This window comes from Pipistrellus kuhlii, unplaced genomic scaffold (genome assembly GCF_014108245.1).
Source record: "Pipistrellus kuhlii isolate mPipKuh1 unplaced genomic scaffold, mPipKuh1.p scaffold_m20_p_36, whole genome shotgun sequence".
In the NCBI taxonomy this organism is placed as follows: Eukaryota; Metazoa; Chordata; class Mammalia; order Chiroptera; family Vespertilionidae; genus Pipistrellus; species Pipistrellus kuhlii.
The window spans coordinates 2165284-2188754 of NW_023425536.1; the positions used below are offsets into that span (position 1 = coordinate 2165284).

Here is a 23471-nt window from a genome sequence, read left to right on the forward strand (position 1 = left end):
AGTGGACCCAGCTCTCTAAATGAGTGAAAGTTATTTGTGTCCTATGTGAATGCTCACAAAAGGATGGCTCCAGCAGAGGAGGTTTTTAACTAACCAAATGGATATGATGACCAGTCCTGTTGATACCAATCAGTCTCTCTCCTGCCACCACTGTCATCACTCAATGGACTCATAAAAAGGATGGCTATGGTGGCAGAGATGGAGGCTGTGCATGGACTCAGTAACACCAAGGCTGACCAGCCTTCAGCCACCACTGAGTGCCCAATGTGCCAGCAGCAGAGACCAGCACTGAGCCCCCAGACAGCACCATTTCCAAGTGATCAGCCTGCTGCCTAGGCAGGTTGATTACATTTGCACCATTCTGTCATGGAAACAGCAGCATTTTGTCCTTGAAGAAGACACTCTGGATACAGATTTGCCTTCCTTGCATACAATGTTTCTGCCAAACCTCCCACCTATGGCCTTACAGAATACCTTATCTACCATTGTGGTATTCCACACAGCATTTCTTCTGATCACAGAACTTGCTTTATAGCAAATGAAGAGCAGTGTAACGCAAACCTCTCCCATGTCCTCTCCTGGCACATTGCTCTCCCAGCACCTCAAAGCTCTCTCTATGTTATGGGGAGATTCCATAACATACGACATGTTTGGTTAAACCATTGGCCATTGGTAATTATCTCAGTCTCCAATCCCCAGAAGGTAGGACCAAAAGTTCCAGCCTTCTAAGCACATGGTTGGTTCCTTTGGTAACCAGGCCCTATCCTCCAATAGTCACTACATTAGCATAACTCAGTATGTTGAAAGGGACTTATTATGAACAAAAAAGGATACTCTTCTCATTCCCATCATTCCAGGAATTATGCGGGTTTCAGCAGCTCTGTGCCAGGACTGAAGATGAAGACCAAATATATATATTTTCTTATATCACAGTGTCTCTAAGTACTACCGTGCCTTGTGACTAAAGTTAATGAAAAACCCTAACAACCCAATTCAGATAAGAATTGGGAAGAGGAACCATAACCACAAGGGAAAAGAGAAACAAAGTTTCTTAGGAGACACAAATTACTTAGTATCCAAATATTTGAATAGGAAAATAAAATAAAAATAACACACACACACACACACACACACACACACACACACACAGAGGAAAGGCCTAGCTAACACCTTCTAACTGAGAACTATTTGGAAAAGACAGCCTGGCTCCTCAGCTCCTATGGGGAAGGCCAAGGCTGTTTGGGACATGAATCGGAGTTCAACTTTCTGCCCAATCCTGTTTCTTTTTCAACCCCCTCTCAGGTATTGTTTAGTAAACGTATGTTCCCTGAACTCTTTATATGACTCTGTTTTCTAAAGAACCCAAACTAGGACCACAATCATCCAACAATGAGTTAGCAAATGTCAATGACTTGGTCAAAGCTTTATTTTGTATCATACATTCTAGTGGAGGAAACAGATAATCAACATGTAGCTATGTTATGGACACAGACACATGCATGAATGCACACACACACTGCATTGGGAAATGTCCAGTCAGCAATTAACTAAGGGCTCCTGATCTACTGGGTTCTGCAGACAGAAGTGGGGGGATTCTGAAACACAGAATTGTGTGTTATTTTAAAAGTTTGTATTTCAGACTAGTTTTCTGGGGTATTACCAGAGAAGAGGCTTGGGCTTCCTTAAATACTACCATGTTTGGACACATTTGCTGTTTATAGTAAAGCACCAGTGAGTCATAGGAAGGACCTAGACCACTAACCTCCAAGTTTTTACCTCAGTGTTCCCTGCTACTTGCAGCCCCAGGTAAGTCTGGTCAAGGGGAGAAGAGAGAGAGGGACTTGTGGGCAAGGGACTTCATATCCTAACCTGCTGTCTCCAAATCTTACCGAATAGTCAAAGCCTACCCCCAGCCTTGCCCAGGCTCCCATAGTCTTCCTGCCCTCTTCCTAGTATCGCAATGAGCCTGTTCTGCTTTTCCTGGGTTTTTCTGGTTGCAAGCCTCCTCCCTGGACCCCAGACTCCTACAGCAGACATCAGAAAGGCCTTCTTTGCAGGGGAAGCTCCTTAATGGCTGCAGAGCCACCTTCTGGGTCTACTTGCTCCAGCTTTAAGGCAACAGCTTGAGAAGTGCCAGAGCCATTGGAGACACTGAATTGTCAGGCTTCAGGGCAAGGACTGGAGGAGCTGCTCTTTCCAGGACCAAAGTGCTGGCAGGTAACACTGTTCCTGTGTGAGCCTGCCCCCCTCCCAGCCCACAGGTGCGGGTGGGCACAAAGTTGGAGTCTCCATCAACCTGGCTAACACTGTTCACCCTGACCTGGGTTCCCTGATACTCTGCCCCACCCAATGGCTTATCCATAGAAATGTCTTCTCTCAGTTCACACTATGGACTCTCCTACAACCTATCAAAGGTTCACAAACGCAAAACGAGCAGCATCTGGTTCCAGCATGCTCCATATACGACTTCCAAATGGCCTCAAGACAGCACTATTGGTGGTCGGCCTTGGTTCGCAGCTTAGCATCATCCAGGTGTCTCCAATCCCAGCACAAGGGGCAATCATCTACAGATCACTTTGTAGCTCCTATAAGGTAGCCCCAGGCTACACAAGCAGAAGATGAACCTTACCTACACAATAGCGCCTCCAACTGGCCCCAGAGCCACATCAGCTTTGGACCACACCAGAGTACCACTTAAACACTTCCCCAAATGACACACCCAAAGGGCAGAATCAGTAGGCACCAACACCTCACTAAACCAAATCCGCTTTGTGGGGCCAGCAAAGCACAATAGCTCATCTACTATACCCCTAACCATTCCTCACAGGTAATCAGCCAGAAGGTCAATCCTTCCCACTGACATGCCAACACAATCAAGGCTCACCTATAACAGGACAGCACACATAACCAGGTGACCTGGCAGACTACACTTTGACCCCACAGGATACCTACTACCTAAGGCTCCTCTCAGGACCGGGAGATGGAACAGATCTACTGAATACATAGAAACACACACAGAGAAGCAGCCAAAAGAAGGAGACAAAGAAACATGTCCCAAATGAAAAAAAGGGAAAAAAACTCCTGAGGAAGAACTCAACAAGCTATAGGCCAGCAATCTACAAGATGAAGAATTCAAACCACTATTTATTAGGATGCTCAATGAACTTAGGGCAAGAATAAACTCAATGAGAACATTAACAAGGAAATGGAAACATAAAAATGGAGATAGACAAAAGAACCCATCAGAAACAAAGAATATAATGACTGAAATGAAAAATACATTAGAGTCCAACAAAAGTAGATTAAAAGCAGATGATTTTATAAAAATGGGAATAATTTAAGAGACCTCTGGGACTACATCAAGTGTAACATTACAATGGTACCAAAAGGAGAGGAGGAAGTGAAAGAGATTAAAAACCTATTTGCAAAATAGGGTTGCAGGTTAGGAAAACTTCCTAACCTGATGAAGGAAATAGACATACAAGTCAGAGAAGAACAGAGGGTCCCAAAAAAGATGAACCTAAAGAGTCCTGCACCAGGACACCTCATAAGTAAAATAGAAAAGGTTAGATACAAAGAGAATGTGAAAAGCAGCAGGAGAAAAACATTTAATTACCTACAACAGAGCTCCCTTAAGACTCTCATCCAATTTCTCCACAGAAACTTTGCAGGTCAGAAAGGATTGGCACCACATATTCAAAGTGATGGAAAGCACGGACCTACAATCAAGATTATTCTACTCAGCAAGGCTATCACTTAGGAGAGATATAGGGCTTTTCAGAAAAGGCAGAAAAGATGGAAGGAGGAAGAGAAGGAATACAGGGGGAAAGAAGAAGAAGAAAAGTAAGAATAATAAAATGTCAAACCTAGCCAGTTTTGTTCAGTGGATGGAGCACCAGTCTGAGGTCTGAAGACTCCTAGGTTTGATTCTGGTCAAGAGCATGCACTTAAGTTGCAGGCTTGATCCCAGCCCTGGTCTGGGAGTAAGCAGGGGGAAGACAACCAATCAATGTGTCTGTCTGACATTGATGTTTCTCTCTTCCTCCCCCCTTCCCTTCCACTCTCCTAAAAATCAAATGGGAAAAATATCCTCAGGTGAGGATTAATTAAATAAATAAATAAATAAATAAATTGACAATAACTTTATACCTATCAATAATTACTTTAAATGTAAATGAAATAAGTGCTCTAATCCAAAGACATAGAGTGGCTGAATGGATAAGAAAATGAGACCCATATATATATGTTGCCTACAAGAGACCCCACTTCAGATTTAAAGACACACACTGACTGAAAGTCAAAGGATGAAAATGATTTTTCATGCTAATGTAAACAAAAAAGTGCTGGGGAAGCAATATTTATATCAGACAAATTATACTTTAAATCAAAGGCTATAACAAGGAAGAAAGAAGGACCCAGAAATTCCATTTCCAGATATTTAACACAAAACAATAAATCAAAAAGACATATGCATCCCTATGGGGCATTATTTACAACTAGAGGCCCAGTGCACAAATTTGTGCACCAGTGGGGTACCTCAGCCTGGCCAAAATTGGCTCTCCAACATCCCTGAAGGGGTTCTGGATTGCGAGAAGGCACAGGCCAAACCGAAGGACCCCACTGGTGCATGATTGAGGCCAGGGAAGGATGTGGGAGGTTGGCCAGCTGGGGAGGGACCACAAGAGGGCTCCAGGATATGTCTGACCCATCTTGCTCAGTCCCGATCAGCTGGATCTCAGCAGTAAGGTAACCTACCAGTTGGAGCATCTGTCCCCTAGTTGTCAGTGCACATCATAGCGACTGGTCGACCAGTCAGCTGTCTGCCCCCTGGTAGTCAGTGCATGTCATCATAGTAAGTGGTTGAGCAGCCTTAGCATATCATTAGCATATTACACATTGATTAATTGAATGGATGACTGAGTACTTAGCATATTAGGCTTTTAATATATAGGATAGCCAATATATGGAAGAAACCTAAGTGTCCATTGACAGACAAATGACTAAAAAAGCTTTGATATTATATACACTGAAATATTACTCAACCAAAATAAAGAATGAAATCGTGCCATGTGAAACAACATGAATGAATGTATAGGACATTATGCTAAGTAAAATAAGTCAGAGAAAGACAAATACCATATGATTTCATTTACATGTGGAAAAAAAGAACAAATAAAATAAAATAAAATAAAATAAAATAAAACAAAACAGAAACCAACTCATAGGTGTAGAGTTCATTTTGATGGTTGCTAGATGGAAAGGAAGTTGGGAGGATGGGTGAAAAAAATGAAAGGGATTAAGACTTACAAATTGCCAGATATAAAAACATTACAGGGAAGTAAAGTACAGCATTAGTCAATAATATTTAGGAACTATTTATGGTGTCAAATGAGTACTAGACTTATTTGGTTGATCACTTTGTGAGCAATATAAATGTCTAATCACTACATTGAACACCTGAAACTAATATAATATTATATAGAAACTGTAATAAAAATTGTTATTTTTTTTTTAAAAAGATCAGAGTATTCCCTCTGTCCATGGAGATATGGGATAAGGACATACACTCCAAAAAAAATATTGGGCCTTGAAATTCCAGCTCTCTCTAACCCCATTCATTCTATTTGGTGGGGGATTTTCAGTGCTGATTCAAGAAAACTGAATATTACTGTTCCTCCCCCATAAAACTCAGCATCCATGCCTTCCCATTTAAGAACCAAATCAAGGACATTTAACAATCAAACCCAAGAACATCTATCTTGTACACCTTATATTGCACTATTATTTAAAATATATAACATTTAAAAATGTAAAACCAGGTAGCGCTCCATTCTGCCAACAACACACAATATGATCAGTGCAACACAGTGTCATTTTATTGGGGATAGGTTATTAAAGGGGCAGTGAGAGCCACTAGGAATCCACTTGTACTAAGAGAAGCAGTTATTAGGGCATTCAATCAAGTGAGGATGGCATACTGTGTTGGCAGGAGGATTCACCATGAGTGAGAAAAGGCCAGAAGGAGACTCACCATAAGGAAGGCCCAGAAATTCTTGAGGCCAGGAGGCAGCTGTGGGGTCAGCTGGTGGCTACAATGATCATATGGTTCCTTCTGGTGTATTTGCAGATCAACAAGGAATAGTGAACAGAGGGTCATGACATCCTTTCAGTGAAACATGAGGCTGAGACGAGCTTCTCAGTGCCAGAAGCATCCTGAGTCTTCAGAAAACAAAGGGAGCAAGTGTAAGGGTTTGGGAATGTCAGAGACATATAACTCATCAGAGTCACACACCCCAGTCTCTCCAGGTCTTAACCCCCAGTCCTTCACAGGCCCAGTACCTCCCCACTTCCATCCCTGTCACTTCACTGACCCCTAAAGGACTTCCTATATCTAAGAACTGAGGTTCCCATGGAGATAGGTGGGTTAAAAGCTAGTTACAGTGCTGAGCAGCCTGATACTCAACACAACCCACCACCCTAGGGAAGATGGTTTCAGAGACACTAGGCTCTATAGACTTTCCCCACCTGGCCCCATGTGAAACATGTCCTTGCCGACCCGCCTTTCCCAAACAATACCTGTAGCTGCTCAGCTGATTCTTAGGGAGTCTGCTTGCGGAACACTTGGCCATCTGACCTCCTGTCCAGGAAGCCATGGTCTTTCTGACTGTTACCTGTCAGGCCAGCAGTACACATGTGAAGGTTCTGTCCTGAATGGCTATCTGTCTACCAGCCACACCCATCTAGGTCACCCTATACCAAAACCAGACAAATTCGAAAGAACAATAAAGTGCCCACCTGCCTAAGGGACAGACATCCCCAACCCATCTTCATGAAGGGGGGCCAGAAATCACCAACATGTATGTGATTCTTTGGCCCTAAAGAATGGGCTGACCTGATTAAGAGCAATGCAATGATTCAGACAGATCAGGGTCTATGCAAGGCCCGCAGCCTCAGATGCCTCACTCCCAAGTCACAAAGAGCCTCCCATACATATGTTCACTGATGCTTGAACATTCTTGCTTCACACACACAAGTGGGGGCTGGTAAATGCTGATCACTCTCAGAGGAATGCAGGAAAGACTTCATTTGTGGTGAGTACCTGCTATAAATATTCCCAGCATGACTAATTTCAAGCTACCCAACTGATGTCACTGAACACAGATCCCAGAAGAGACATGCACCACTGACCACCCAACACTACTATGAGCCAGTTCCAGTGCACTTCATTCCCTTTCAAACGATTACGTGCACACAGGCCACTTACACCCTCTACGCCCACTCCAGATATATGAACACAAATTAACTTACATATATGAACACACACATGCATTTCTACCTTCACAGAATATACAGAAAGAACTGCTCTTACTAACTAAATTATTAGACAAAACCCGAATCATCCTGAATATTCACATTCTATTCCAACTGTGTACACACACACAACATGGATCTGAATACAAACATATGCAACCAACATACCACTCAGATATAGACACTGAACACCACACACACCATGTGCACAACTGTCTCATGTGTCACTCAAATAAAGATCCATTTGCAATTCCACAAGGAATAGCGAAAAAGAGGGTCCAAAAATACCCATACTCCACCATTCTTGAACACACACACACACAATCTACACAGTCCCTTCATTTCCAAACACACAAAGTATACTCTCATATTTCCTAGAATACACACCTCATTATAAGCTTCAGGAACTCAAACAACCCATACTTACAAAATAGATGTATAGTAAGTTTACCTCACATACACTGAGAAGACACATACAAGCAGCATCACAAAATTCTGCAAGTATTACGTTCTGGAAGTCACAAAGAGGACTCTAAACTTCCTCATCCTAAATACATACACCAACAAACCACTCATGAATATTCACACCACATGCTCAGATAGATATACATGAAACATAAAAACACTGACAATCCCTTCACAAATTCTCACTGATTTGCATGCACAATTTTCACATACCTAAGGAAACACACACACACGCAAATATTCCCAACTCCTGAATATATAGACCTCTCAAACACTATACATCATACCTTCCAGAATACAACCTCTTCACCTCTGCTTTTCAATATATGACAAAAGCACACTATACTCATTTCTTCTCTACCCTCATCCTGAATATACAGAGATACCACTTCTTACTCACTACTTACCAAACACAGGTAGAAACACTCTAGTATTCTCCAAATAAATATGCTTTATGCCTTTACAACCCCATATACCCAATAACAAATTATTATTTCAAGCTCCTGGTGACAGATATGCACACAAACCAGTATACATGTGCAAGAAATATCTCCAGCAAACCATATAAGAAATAATTTCCAAATACCAAATTAGCCTTAGCTAATAAGTCAGCTCTCACATCCACAAATACTAACAAATAAGCTTATCACACACCTCTGAAACATAGATACAATCTTCCCATCCCCTATATAAGCACAGAAACCCCTCTTTCCATCAAATACACACACGCTAGGTACCCAAAATATGTACGCCTTAGAGTCCCTACTGAAAAATACAAATAGAAGCTCCAGCAAATATTCCTCCCAACAGCCATGGCCCTGGAATACCCACACAAGCTCAATAAACACACACAACTCGCCACAAGCCCCAAACATACCTACAATTACCAGGTACACTGCAAATACACAAACATGTGTCCCTACACCCCATGTTGTTAATAAGCATGTAATGTCACACTACCTGCATATACATAACCCCACACTCCCCAAATCTCTCACAGCATTAACTCTTCGATCTTACACACACAGATCATATCACACAAACACTACTGCACACCAGCATATACAAGAACCACCAGTCCTATAATAGTCGCAGTATAGCCCTCTGCACACTGAAAGAGGTGAAGATCACAAAAAATACACATAACAACAAGCCCCAATACACAATGATCCGTCTACATTCCCCAAATACAAAACACAGATCATACACCCAAGCTAATGAACACCTGTATTTGTCCTAACATTACCCTATGCATATGCAGATAATCCTTCCAAATGGGCCATTAGAAAAAAAACAAAATTCAAAGGGGGAAAACAAAACGAGTAAATTTCAGCAAACACCAAATTACAAACACATTATCACCCACTGCTTGAGGATTCACTCACTACATCTTAACACCCTCCAAATACAGCACTCAACCCTACACATTCACAGAAATACAGGCATGACCTCCCTGTGATCACAGACATCCACAGATAGCGAGCGCACACATTTGAATCCACATCTCAGATTCCCGCCATTGAGTGAACAGGCACAGACCCCAGGCCAGCCCTCCACTCTAGGCCTCACACACCCAGGCCTGCCCCCCACCCCAGGCTTCATACACCCAGGCCTGCCCCCCACCCCAGGCTTCATACACCCAGGCCTGCCCCCCACCCGAGGCCTCACACACCCAGGCCTGCCCTCCACCCCAGGCCTCACACACCCCAGGCCCCACACACCCAGGCCTGCCCCCCACCCCAGGCCTCACACACCCAGGCCTGCCCCCCACCCCAGGCTTCACACACCCCAGGCCTGCCCCCAACCCCAGGCCTCACACACCCAGGCCTGCCCCCACCCCAGGCTTCACACACCCAGGCCTACCCCCTACCTCAGGCCTCACACGCCCAGGCCTGCCCCCACCCCAGGCCTCACACACCCGGCCTCCACCCTGGGCTTCACACACCCAGGCCTGCCCCCCACCCCAGGCCTCGGGTAACAAGGCCGCTGCCCTCAGGATGGGGTGCGGGGGAAGGAAGCCTCCGGCTGAGGGGCTCCAGGGGGAAAGAGCCCCGGGACCTGTGGGGAGGGGAGGGGAGGCTCTGCCATGTCCGCTCATTTCCAATGAGAACAGCTTCCTGCGGAGGGGCTTTCAGATCCGGAAGAACTGCCTCCACCCCTTGTGTTGTCAGAAAGCGGGGGACACGGAATGACCCTGGGACCACCGCATTAGGCCCACCCTGAACCATCCCCAGTGATGCCAACTCCCTGGTGTCAACGGTGTGCTGGGTGGGGGCCTGAACACAGCACAGAACCCCCCCCCCCCCCCAGCCCACAGGGAAGAGCGGTGCCTCCTGAGCGAGAAGAGTTCCTGCGCATCCCTTTCCTCCTGTTTAGATTTATTTTTTATTGAGTTTTAGATAGAGGGGTTGAGAGAGAGACAGGTACAGGGTTAGAAGGTGCGGGGGAGACGCTATAACGAACTGAACTTTCACGTCAGGGCTCTTACCTCCCTGTTCACCTAACGGACTCCCGAGGCCGCCATGCCAGGCACCACGCGCGCCTGGGCGGCAGTTGGGGACACTCACTGCCGTTAGCGCATGCGTGCCTATGGGAGCAACTGCCTTAGCGCATGCGCCTATAGGAGCCAACCGCCTTACGCCTTAGCGCATGCGCCTATAGGAGCCAACGGCCTTAGCGCCTGCGCCTGTGGGAGCAACCGCCTTAGCGCATGCGCCTATGGGAGCCAACCGCCGCAACGGACGCTGGGAGCAGTTGCAGGACAGAGCCCCGCCCCCAGTGGGCGTGCTCCTGAGTCCTGGCGCGAGGCACCCTGGGAAGAGGCCCTGGCTGTCCCTGCAGCAGAGGAAGGGGACCCTATCCCCATCCCTCTTGTATTTATTCAGTATGTGGAGGTTTTTCAATAAATGCTGCTTCACAGATGTTTCCTTTGCAAGGTTGTTGTTTTAACACTGCTCAAGATGTTATTGGACCAGTTTTCACTGACAGAGCAGTTGGCAATAAAACATTATATATATATATATATATAGTAGCAGATTCAACTCACTTGAGTTTATCATACTTTCCAAAGAAACTGAAATCATCTGATCCCCTTTCCGGTCATTTGCAAGAGGGGAAAGAAGCAGGAGAAAGATGCATGACTGCATTTTCCATTTTGCACAATTAGACTGTGAACCATGCAAAGGCATTACTTCTTTAAAATATTACAAAAGGTGAAAGATTAGACATTGAACAACATGGTACTCTGAGAAACAAGAGTGGTGATTTCTGGTCTTGCCCTGTAGGCTGCAGGCCTTGCCCTGATGGACTGGGGCAAAGGGGATGGTTTGTAAGGCTGGGCCGGCTGCATCTGCAGGGCTCCCAGCACTGGGCAGAACTTGGGGCCACCTAAGGAATGGGTGCACACAGCAACCCAGCATGCTGCCTCTGTGGGGTCGATCTTAATTTCAAACACTGGGATCTGTGAGCCATAGGTTCTCATTATTTCTTCAGACCCCATGTTCTGAATTTTTTTCAGAAAGTGTAGCCTGTGTTGAAGTAAACCAAGACCAGATAGGAAGCAGGTTGAGGGGCCCAGAACTAGGGTGATGGATCAAGAATGTATATAAAGGACACATCAATGACTGGGTGCCTAGAACTTAACCTTGGGGGTCATTACTGTTAGTGTGTCTTTAAATTTGTGGCTTTAAATTTGAACGGAACTGTTGGTTCTTGCCTACCTATCAGAGCCCTCCATGGAATGCCCCCCACCACCCCAGCCAACCAGTCCTCTGCCCCTCCCCCGCTGCAGAAGGTCAGGAGCCCCACATTCTACCGTTTAAATCCCAACCTTCCCTCCACTGGATGGTGAGCAGCTGTTGGAGCAGGTCACTCTCTGGATCCTCGGCTTGACTTTTCTTGTTGTGGAGGCTTCTAGGCAGCGGTGGTCCGTGAATGAGCCCGCGGAGATGGCTTCAGTAGGAGGTAGGACTATAGATTGGAGGGGAATGTTTTAACACTGAGCTGTCCTTCAAGACTTGGGATTGAAATGTGACACTGGGGAAACACGGTTTGACTGAAGTAGGGGGGAGAGAGCACTGGACCTCCAAGCACCTGTCACCCCAGGGAGGCTGGGAGCCAGTGTGATGGCACTGGCCGGGAGGGCTCCTCAGAGGAGGTCAGGGTTGCTCAGGGTCATGCCTGTGTGTGAAGGGGGTCAAGGTTGCTCAGGGTCATGCCTGGGTGTGGAGGGGGTCAGGGTGGCACAGGGTGGTCATGGGAAAGCCCAGTCCTGTGTGCTGTTCTGCAGGCACCTGGAGCTGGCCCCACAGCATCTTTCTAAGGGATTGAACTGAGTGCACTAGAGTGAATAGGGGTGGTGGGAGGGTGGCCTTAGCCAGAAAGCTGTCCAGTGGGGCTGTGTGTGGCCAAGTCCACAATGAAATGTCCTCCCGAGGACTGCCTGGAAGGTCCTCCTCCTGCATCCAGCCCAGAGCTCACTGCTCCTCAGCCCAGGGAGCTGCTTGTTGGCTGGGATTCCACACGGGCAGGGCGGCTGGGAAACTTCCACCGAGACAGGGCCAGGTTCCCTGACTGGCCCAAAATGCCCCCCACCCCCACCCCGTGCCACCCAGGTCTTCAGCCCGACTCCCTCTTGTCCTGCATCTCATGGCACACCCTCTGCCCTGCCTTTACCTTTGGGATGAGGGTTTTGCTGACAATCCACGAACCTGCTTCAGAGACAGACAACTGTGGGTGGTGTTCCGTGGAACGTCTGCGAAGGCGGGTTCCTTTATAAAGGGGGAAGGGGAGCACAGGGGCAGGAGGACCATGTCTTTGTCAGTAGTAAATGGCCAAGGCCGCCAGAGCAGACGTCTGCCCAGGGCCACGCCTCTGAGGCTGGCAGGATTGGTGCCAGGGAGTCCTTAGGGAGGATCTCAGGGGCAGCGCTGTCTGGGCTGGTGCTTCTCGCAGACAGGGGTCAGGGAGCCTTGGCGAACAGGGAGCAAGCTCTCCAGTGGAATAATTCCCAACTGGAAGTCAGAGTGTGACATTTGCCACCTCCCCAGTTTACCCATCCAAAGGGCCCTCCCTGGTGAGACTCACTGCCCTGGTTCCCCAGTGGCTAAAAGGGCCCAGAGCGCCTCAGTGCTGTTTGCTGGGCCTCCTCCTCCATTCCCTCTTCCTTTGTCTCCACAGCATCTGCAGCGCTGGGAGCGGATGTGAGCCTGAAGCCCGGTGCTTCCCTGAATCCTTTCATGGCCCAGGCCTGTCCCCTGCCCTCTACTGGCCCTGCACACCGGCCCCCTGGGGAGCAGCACCTGCCGCCCCCCAGGACCCTGTCATTCCCTCCTGGCCGCCCCCTGGTGCTGCCAGCTTGGCCCAGGACACCTCTGGTGGCAGGAGATGCTGGTCAAGGCCCGGTTGGGACTGGGGTTTACAACATCATGGCCCAGGTCAGCTCAGAAGGCAGGCGACAACAGCCCTCCCAGACTCAGCGCCCCCTCTATGGGAGCGCTCCAGGTGCCGCCTGTGGGGGTGCTGTGTGTCCTGCACCCCTCTTCTTGGAAGCCACTGCGGTGGAGAACATTATGCCCGCATCGGCTTTCGGGGGCACCCAGGCCGGCAATGGAGGCTGGTGTCCTAGCCTTCCTTCTCAAGCTCCACCGCCAGCTGCCCAGCTGATCCCCATCATCCCCGGAGCAGACCCCGGAACAGGGCCACACGGGGCTGCCAGGGAGGGTTGCCTGGCCGCCTCCCAGTCCAAGGCCTCGCTGGACGCCTCTGACCCCAAGAGTGTGTACGAGGACTTCCGTCGTTGGCGGAGCTTCAAGGCCCTGGCCCGGGGGCACCTTCCCCAGAGTCCTGATGTGGACGCTCTTTGCTGCTTCCTCATGTGAGTGCACTGGGCAGGGCAGAGGGCGCCCCTGGAGCTTTCCCATCACAGAGGGGGTGGGAGGGCCCTGCAGGCGGGCTGATGCAGGGACGCTGGGGGGAAGGCCTGTGGGTGGGGTCCCAGCTATGCAAGTGCGGGGTTACCTCCAGGCCTGGTTGACGGGCTGATGTGTAGTGAGGCCCTGACAGCAGCAGCTGGAAGGCCTGTCTTTGCACACAGAGGCCTCCTCCCTCACCTGCGGGTGCTCAGTCCTGCCGGCTTGGGGTGGGACGGGCTCCACTGAGCTGGAGTGGCCAGGTGGGCAGAAGCCAGGCTGGGCCATGACTGACCCTGAGGCATTACAGGCCAGAGCTCCGGCCCCTGTCCCGCCTGAAGCCCACCATGACGCTAGAGGAGGGAATAGGGCGGGCCATGCAGGAATGGCAGCGCAAGAGCCACTGTGACCGGAGGGTCTATTTCGAGATGGCAGAAAAGTGAGTCAGGGTCCTGGGTCCCCACACTGGGGAAGGGGCTGACTGCGGGGCAGGGTCCAGCTATGGTCTCATCAGAGAGGATGGTGGTGGGAGGGTGTCACTCAGCACGGGGTCCCCGCAGCCCAGAGGCCCTTCCTCCTGGGGAAGCCACTTCCTCAGCTTCAGACCATGGGTGCTCCTGTCCCACATCCCGGGAGCTCCCCCTCCTCTGAGGCTGACCTGTCCTGGGCGGGACATGAAGGCTCAGGACAGGCTGGGGAGGGCGTGCCCGCCCAGGGGGCCAGACCCCAGCCAGAGGGGCTGTGCAGCAATGTGCTCAGCAGTCTCCTGCCTCCCCAGGGTCCGGGCCCTGACAGGCCCAAGGCCCTTGTTCTCCATCCTCTGCCTGCTGCTGCCTGTGCGGGCTCCTGGCGGCTCCTTCTCAGCACAGCCTGTGCCCTCACCCCAGGTTCATGGCGTTTGAGGCGGAGGAGCAGTTGCAGGCTCAGAAGTCGCAGTTGAAGAAGGGGGCGCAGACCCAGCCTCCTGCCCCACCGAGACCTGATCTTTGGGGGTCCCCAGCCCCAGTGGTGGGCGCGCAGCCAGGTACGCCAGCACGTTCCCACAGGAGCCCCTGGCCCCAGGCAACAGGGCCCAGTGCAGGCCACTGTCCCCCACATGGCCTTCTCCTCAGGGGACTTTGGGATTGAAGAGAAACAGCCCTGAGAGCCGGGCCTCAGTGCCCTGCGTGCCCATGGGGTCTGGACCGGGTCCCCTTTCTCATCCCCTCCCCCCGCTCCCTGCCCAGGGCCCACGTGAAGTCTGCTGAGAAGCGGGCTGGCTGTGGGGCCCCTTGGGAGCCGGTGGCTCCCCAAGTCCTCACCGCTGACCCTCTTGGGTGCTCCCCTCTGGCCTCCCCTCACACAGTCACAGGCTTCAGTGGCCCGACCCAGCCGCACCCGTGTTACTGCCCCAACACTGCCCTCAGCATCGGGTGCCCTGCCAGTGGGATCTTTCTCCCCTCACGCTCCTCCTCTTCCCTCTGCCCAGCGCCCACTCCCAGGAAGGCTGTACCCAGCGCCCAGCGCGCCCACACCGCCCAGCCGCCCTGGGAGACCGAGTCACACGACGGGATCCCCCCTGAGGCCGAGCAGGAGGACATGGACCTCACGGAGGCGCTGCCCATGGGGGCGCCCGGCGGAGGATGGGCAGAGGAAGTGAAGGAGTGGCTGCAGGATGAGGGTCTCCTGAGCTACCTGGACCAGCTGTGCTCCCAGGAAGACTTTGTCACCCAGGTGGGCTGGCCCATAGCTCCGAGCCTACAAGGTCCCAGAGGGTGGCGCTGCTGCCCCCAGACCCGGGTTCCCCCAGGCTGATGGGATTAGTTCTGCTGTTTGCTCCTGAGCTGGGTGCCTGAGAGTGTGTGTGTCTGTGTATGCATGTGTGCGCTTCGTGTGGGTGTGGTGGGTGGTATCTGTGTTCATGTGGGTGTGCTCTTGTGTGTATATGTGTTTCTGTATGTGTGCACACACGTGTACTGCATGCTGTGTTTGTATGGGTGTGCCCTTGTGTTTGCATGTTTCTCTGTGTATCATGTGTGTACATACATGTGTGTGTGTGTGTGTGCCCTGTGTGGTGCATGCTATCTGTGTTCGTGTGGATGTGCCCTTGTGTGTGCATGTGCATGCATGCGTGTGTGTGTGTGTGTGTGTGTGTGTGTGGTGTCCTCTATCTATATTCATGTGGGTGTGCCCCAGTGTGTATATGTGTTTCTGTATGTGTGTTTCTGTATGTGTATGTGCCTATATGTGTTTTTGTGTGTGTGTGTGTGTGTGTGTGTGTGTGTGTACGTGTGTGTACCTGATGACCGTGATGGAGAGGAACACCCACCTGTGAAGGAGGACGGGGGTCTTGGCTTTCCCACTTGTCCTCCAGGCCCCGCTGCCTCCCAGTTCCCTCCCTGCCAAGGGGCTCAAGGTCGCTTCCTCTGTCCCAGGTGGAGGAGGTCATTGATCCCCAGTTCCTGAAGCAGCTGAATTCCCCAGACACCCAGCTGGACCCCTTGGCCCTCGCTGAGGAGTTGGAGCAGGAAGAAGGGCTCACTGCTGCCCAGGTGAGCCAGGGGAGGGTGCGACCTTAGGGCGATGGGGGGACCCCAAGTGACCATAGGACCCAGGGACCCCAGCGGAGTTAGAGGAAGGACAGGCCCTGGTGAGTCAGGGAGGGAGGGATCCAGGTAGATCAGGGCCTGGGGAGGAGCCAGGGGAGGGAGCACCCCAGAACGAGGACACACAGCCTGTGTCCACACCACCCTGCCTGCAGGCAGCACATGCCGAGGGGCCAGCCTGGGTGGGAGCAGAGCAGCAGGGCAAGGAGGAGAGGGCTACAGAGAGGAGGGGGGATGGGAGCCCAAAAGGGGGGCACAAAGCTGGGAATATGGCACAAGGGACGGAGGAGAGCCTCATGACTGTCGTGGATTCGAGTCACGGTGTCACCTCCCCCTCCCCCCAGTGCCATTGTCCCATCGCCCGCTCCTCCTCCTCACACACGTGTGCAGCGCCAGTCACTGTCCCTTCTCCCTCCAGCTGGCAGAGAGGCGACTCCTGGCCTCCGAGGAGGGGGGCGTGCAGGCACACCTGAGTCTCGGTGCTCCCCTATGGGACTCACGTCCTTCTGAGCCTGCGAGCAGCCAAGATGACCGGAGGCGTCACCAGGGCCCCCAGCTGGGGGTCAGTGGCACAGCCTGCCCGCCAGAGACTGGCTTCCAGGACCCTCAGAGGCGCAGCCCAGCAGACGCCCCCCGCTCCGGGCCCCCGGCTGGTGCTGTCTCTTCGGGGCCTGAGGAGCAGCCACCGCTCCGGGCTGGATGCCCCCGCGCTGCTGCCCAGGGCCACGGGCCTGCGGACTCTGCACGGGCACCCAGGGCCGCCTGCATCCCCGGAGAGGACTCTGTGGTCAGGGAGACGCTGTGGCCAGCGGCCAGGCCCCGTGAGGACGAGGAGGACCTCCCCAGCCTGGCCTTCCTCTGGGCCTCCCCCCGCCGCCTGCTGCCCTGCGCGCTCTCTCTGAGCCCTGGCCCTGCCTCGGGCCCGGCCTGCTCTGGAGGCCGGGGGCCCCGGGGCGCTGCCCAGGCCCCGTCCCTGCAGAGAGGAGGCCTCAGCCGCGCTTGCCCTGCAGCTTGCCAGCCTCAGAAGCCCGCTCTGGGGGGCGGCCCCGCCCATGCGGAGAAGATCCCCCGCCCAGAGGCCGACCTCGGGGTCTGGGGGAGGCCAGCACTGGCTCCAGGGCTGGTTCCCTCCTCACAGCCTCACAAGAGAAAGCATGAGCCCTCTGACCCAGGGAGGTGGAGGAAGCGGCACTGCAGCCAGAATGGAGCAGAGGGGAGTGCCCCCCACTGCCCGCGCCCCCAGGGGCCCAGACCTGATGGGACCTGGCTGTCCCCCAGAGGAGCCACGGGCTCCTTCTCATGGCAGGGCTGATCCTGCTGGTCCCCTGACCTGGGAGGATGGAGGAAGGAGGGAGGGCAGGACCCTTGGGGGGGGGGGCTGGAAGGGGGTAGGAGGGAGGGCAGGACCCTTGGGAGGGGGACTGGAAGGGGGTAGGAGGGAGGGCAGGACCCTTAGGGCGGGGTGGGTTAGGGTAGGGGTAGGGCTAGCATCTGTGGGGCATTGTGGGTCAGTTATGAATAAAGATAGTTTTGTTTGAAAATGCTCTGGGACTGCTGTGTCCATACTCGGGTCTGCACTGCTCCTTGGAGGGGACCTGAGAGGAAGGGAGGATGCAGGAGGTCCTGGGCGCTCTGCACCCACAGGGACCCTCAGTCCCTCCTCCTGATTGACAGGGACCTCCTCCCACTGCCCCAGGGAGCACACAGCTCTCTCATCCCGAGGGACCCCTCCCGTCATTCTGCTCCCAAGGCCAGACTGAGGCCTGAGCCCAGAGGGACAGGCTGGGCCTCAGGGGCAGGCTGTCCCTCTGGGCCTCCTGCAGGGGGAGCACCCTGTCTCAGTGGGTGACTGAGAATGAGGGGGTGGGGGGAGGCTGGAACAGGGGGTGACAGGGAGTAACGGCGACACGCCTGTTAAAGGTGGGTACACGGGAATGACATGGCGGGAGGATACCAAGTCCCTTGGGGGATTTCTGTGCGGGACAGTCTTGTCCAGCTGGGGGAGGCGGACCCATCGGTGTGGCTGGGGGCCTGGGCTCAGGGACAATGGGGTTTGAAGGACCCACGACTGCTGTCCCTTCCCTCCAGCCATGGCTGGGCTCTGTGTGATAGATGCTGACACAGAGTTACATCTGTGTGGGAACAGGTCCTCCTCACACCCCTGGGCCCTTTCACCAGCGCCACCTGCAGGGACGGCAGAGTCCCCGGTATATGTGGCCCAGGGCTGGTGGGAACTGAGATCCAGGCTGAGGGAGGGGCCCCAGTCACCTCTGTGGGCACTGCTACAGACCCCTCAGACAAAGCGGGGCCCGAACCCCGGATGTAAGAGTGAGATGAGCCACAGTGAGGGCAGGAGCAGAGCCAGGAGGAGACCAGTCTGCAGAACTGCCTGTCCCAGCTCTGCTCCCAGGTGGCCCCGCCCTGCCCTCACCCCCTGCCTCTGACCAATGCCTCTTCCCCAAGTTCACGTTCTGATTCCTTTCCGGGCTCAGGCTGGGTGGGAAGGCTGAGGCTCTGAGCAGGGCCCTGCCCACCCAGCAAGCAGAGCTGTGGCCCCGGGCAGAGGCCCCGCAGCAGCCATGGGAGGGCTGAAGCCCTGCAGTTCCAAAGGAGGCCTGGCCCTCTGCTGCCCACACACAGCTCAGGGGAGAATGGCCTCATGTCAGGGCCTTCCCCTCCCACAGAATCGGTCAGCCCTCAGCTCCTCCTCCGCTGCCTTCCCTTGTCCCGTGGGGTGGGCAGCACCCACTCTCCGGCCTCCTGGGCACTTTGTGAAGGAGACTTCTCACCTGGGCCGTCTTTCCCGGCCTCGGCCCCTCCCTACCCAGCTGGGCCTCAACACAGAGAAGAACATTTGAGAATAAAGTAGACATTTTTGTTTATTAAAGTAGACATATTTGTCCCAGATTAATAAACCCTCCATAATTGGCTCAGATTTTAAGTCAAACTATAATAAATTGTTGGTCAACCACTAAGCAATATAGACTAACAGGCCAGCATCCCCAGGATTCTAAAGTTGAAAACTTCTATAATAATAAAAACATAATATGCAAATCAATCCAAGGACTGAACAGCAGAACGACTGTCTGGATAACCACGCTATGACACACATTGACGCCAGGCAGATGCAATGTGATTGGGTGGGGGTACCCCGCCATCACCCCACGATTGCCCCTGCAGAGGGAGGCCTAGGCAGGCCACCCTCTGTGGAGCAATCAATTGGGGGTTGGAATCAGTGCTCCATGATTGATTGCCCCAAAGAGGGAGGCACAGGCTTCCCAGCCAGTGGGGCGATTGATTGCGGGGCTTCCAGACTGCAAGAGGGCACAGGCCAGGCTGAGGACCCCCCCTCTCCAAACCCCGTTCCTGCGTGCACAAATTTCGCACACCAGGCCTCTAGTAGAAACAACATTAATATCCGTGGTCACACGCTGCAGTGAATATACTGGGTACATTTAAATTTAGACAAGTAAAAGTTACCAAAATAAAAAAATCTCAAAAAACCTCCCCCCCAAAAAAACCAACCCTCCCCCCCAAAAAAAACACCCCACAACATAATGAGACATCAAGAAATTATAATACATAGTTGCTTAAATATCTATACTAATAAAAGGGTAATATGCTAATTATATTGGATACACTGGATATCTTCCAGATGTCCTTCCTGACAAAGCCAGGGCCTGTGTGCCTACAGCTGACCTAAGGAAGGGAAACCCAGGTCCCAGTTGCCTTCAGCCAGCCAGAGGAGGGAAGCCTGAGTCCCAGGTGTGGGGGCTGAGGCAGAGGTGGTTAGGGGTGATCAGGCAGGCAGGCAAGCTGTTAGTGGTAATCAAGCAGGCAGAGGTGGTTAGGGACTATCAGGCAGGCAGGCAGAGTGATTAGGGGCAACCAGACAGGCAGGCAAGCAGTTAGGAGCCAGTGGTACTGGATTGTGAGAGGGATGTCCAACTGACAGTTTGATCAGACATCATCCAAGGCAGTGGTCAGCAAACTCATTAGTCAACAGAGCCAAATATCAACAGTACAACGACTGAAATTTCTTTTGAGAGCCAAGTTTTTTTATACCATATGATTACTTCTGCTCATTTCATAAATGGGGAAACTGAGGCAAATAGACTCACTAATTGGCTTGAAGTTATACATCTGGCATTTGGTAGAGCCAGGATTTGAACCCATGCAGTCTGACTCTAGCACCTATGTTCTTAACCAATAAGCTACGTTGTCCTATCGAGAGCCAAATTTTTTACCTTAAATTTCTTCTAATGCCACTTCTTCAAAATAGACTTGCCCAGGCCATGGTATTTTGTGGAAGAGCCACACCTGCTAACCACTGCCCCAAGGGGTCCCAGATTTCGAGATGGTGTATGCTGGGCTGAGGGACACTCCCCCCACCACGCATGAATTTTGTTCACCAGGCCTCTAGTATTATATACTAATAAAATTACCAGTTTTGAATATCTAGAAGACATGTGAAATATCTAGAGAAACAATAGTGTGACCAATATTCTGAAAATGCAGCAGTCAAGACAATAGAAAAATGTTTAAACCTATGAAAATATGTTTACCCTTATTCATAAAAGAGACCATTTTTTACTTATCAGTTTAGTCACACACACACACACACACACACACACACACACAAAATCCATAAAGCTATAGAAGGGAGGCTATGAGGTTAACCCTTACACTTACATTGCAAATCAAATTGTCCTAATGTGTAAATAGGAAAATTTGGCAATAGCTATTGAAATATAAAATACATATGCCCTTAGCTTATCTGGGAAAGAAATGATAAAATTCATATCTTCATGCATCACATTTATAAGTAGAGAAATGAGACAAATATTTCATATATATTTTTGCATAATTTATTCATGTAATTATATACTAGAGGCCTGGTGCACAGGTGGGGTCCCTCAGCCTGGTCAGTGGGGATGGAGCCAAACTTGGATCTCCAACGTCCCTTGAGGGGTCCCAGATAGCAAGAGAGCAGTTCTTAGGTGATATACCCCAGAAATGGGCTCCCTCCTCTCTGGTTCTGAGTGTGTCACCCAAGAGTCGCAGCTGCCAAGTCACCACAGATCAACAGCTCCTGTGTTGAGCGTCAGCCCCCTGGTGGTCGGTGTTCATCATAGCTACCAGTCAGCCAGTCAAATGGTTGGCCAGTCTAATGGTTGCTTAGGCTTTTATATATATAAATTATTAATACATGAAGAATTGAAAAGAGATTTGATTTTGTGTGGTGGGCGCACAATGCAATATGCAGATGGTGCATTGTAAAATTGTATACTTGAAACTTATGTAATTTTATAACCATTGTCACCCCAATAAATTTAATTTAAAATTAAAAAAGAAAATCAAGTTAAGAGAATTAATCCAGGGTTATGCCCCAGTAGATAAAATGGTGAGAGCAGTCTTTTCTGAGGAAACTTTCAAGCACTGATATAAATCAAATCAGGAATTAGTTTCCAGTTTGATGTAAATAGAATGTTATGGGGACAAATGAGGTCAGTGTGTTAGACATCATAAAGCGAGACTTAAAGAGGCAGGTGATGAATTTAGACATTGCCTGTGGATAAGGCCACGTTGTGACTAATAGAACATGATAAGGATTGCATTTTTAACAAGACAAAAACATGTTGGAAAACTTAAGCATATTTATCCAGCTTGGGGAGAAAAGATGAAAGGAAGCCAAGAGAGGAGGTAAAATGATGAATTAAAAGGTTATTGCATTATTCTAGGGAAAGCATTTTGGTTTAGATGGTATGTTACCATTAGAAAAGGGGAAACATGGTTGGATTTGGAACATACTATAATGAATTGCAGACAGATTTGATAAGGTGATAGTTTGGATATGGTTTATGAGAGTAAGAGAGGAGTCTAAAATAACACCAATAATCTTTCTAGGAAAATTTGTGGCTCTACTTACTGAGTGGGCTTTGTAGGGGGGAAAAATATGAGTGCAATTTTATGATTGGGGATTTTAAAATGTCTATTATAGAACAGAGTGGTGATTTACAACAAATGGATTGACACATGAGTGATGACTGCAGGGGAGAAATATTTTAAGTGGTAGAACTAGATGGGATCACCCAAGGAAGATGTATACCTGACAGGAGAGAAGTTTCATTGGCAGAAGCCTGGGAACACTACAACATTTTGAAGAAAAGGAAGGATAAAGTAGAATCCAGCAAAAGAAACTGAGAAAGAATAGCAAAAAGCTGAGGAAATAACATGAAAATGTAGCATCCTGGTAGCTGAGATGAGATGTTTTTAATTTGTTTACTTGTCTCTTTGTTTTAACATAGGGACTGATCAGCTGTCTCTGAGCACTGCTGAGGAGCCGAGTAAAGTCAGATGACCAGTGTTTGCAGTGTGAAAGTGACTGTTGACTGCCATGAGCTGTTTCAGTCCACTCACAGAGATAGAAGCCTGATTACAGTGGGTTGAGGATACAACTGGAGTTGAAAAATTAGAATCAGCAAATATTGATTAGTCTTTGAGTGAGACTTGCTTTCAATAATAACAAAAAAGAAAAAGGACAGAAACCAAAAAGTGATTTGGTATCAATAAATGCTTCTCTAAATATTATATATTCTGATTAGAATGATTCAATAGAAAGAGAAAAAAAAATGGTGCTGCAAAAAGAGAAGGAATAGATAAGCAAGAGTGTTTGGGAGTCCCAGGGCTGGTAGAGGTGAGTCAGCTTGGGCAGCCACAAAAAGCACTGGCTGGGTGACTTCTAAAACAGCAATTCGTTTTTTCTCAGCTCTGGTGAGCAGGAGTGTGAGATCAGATGCCAGATGGTCAGTTTCTGGTGAGAGTTCTCTTCCTAGCTGGCAGCCAGACACCTTTTTACTGTGCCCTCACATGACTGAGGGGCTTGGGAAAGAGAAGGAGGAGGGAGAGATGGAGGGGAGGTGGGGGCGGGGTGAGGGCTAGAAAAATTCCTTGGTCTCCTGTGTCCTTTCTTTCAAGAGCACCAATCCCATCACCTTGGCCTCACCCTCATAAACTCATCTCAACCAAATTACCTTCCCGAAGCCCCATCTCTAAATAACATTCTATAGGGGGTTAGGATTTCAACATATGAAATTCAGGAGGGAGCACAGTTCAGTTTATAGCATCATTAATAGAAGCAGAGGCACATTGTTTGGGGGCATATGCCCTTAGATTGACAGATTCAGCAAAATGTTTTGTT

General features: G+C 50.4%; 1 protein-coding gene across 1 annotated transcript; it reads left to right on the forward strand.

The window, feature by feature from the left end:
* The first annotated feature begins 11723 nt into the window (after positions 1 to 11723).
* On the forward strand, positions 11724 to 17582 carry LOC118732221 (NUT family member 2G). Its single transcript, XM_036461353.1, has 7 exons — positions 11724 to 11739; positions 12955 to 13651; positions 13996 to 14124; positions 14573 to 14709; positions 15154 to 15398; positions 16100 to 16216; positions 16689 to 17582. The coding sequence occupies exons 1-7, from the start codon at positions 11724 to 11726 to the stop codon at positions 17580 to 17582; spliced, it is 2235 nt and encodes a 744-aa protein (XP_036317246.1).
* Positions 17583 to 23471: the final 5889 nt, after the last annotated feature.

Coding starts and splice junctions, on each gene's coding strand:
- LOC118732221 (XM_036461353.1), top strand. Junction 13,652..13,995: donor GCTCTTTGCTGCTTCCTCAT/GTGAGTGCACTG, acceptor GAGGCATTACAG/GCCAGAGCTCCGGCCCCTGT. Junction 15,399..16,099: donor AGGAAGACTTTGTCACCCAG/GTGGGCTGGCCC, acceptor CCTCTGTCCCAG/GTGGAGGAGGTCATTGATCC.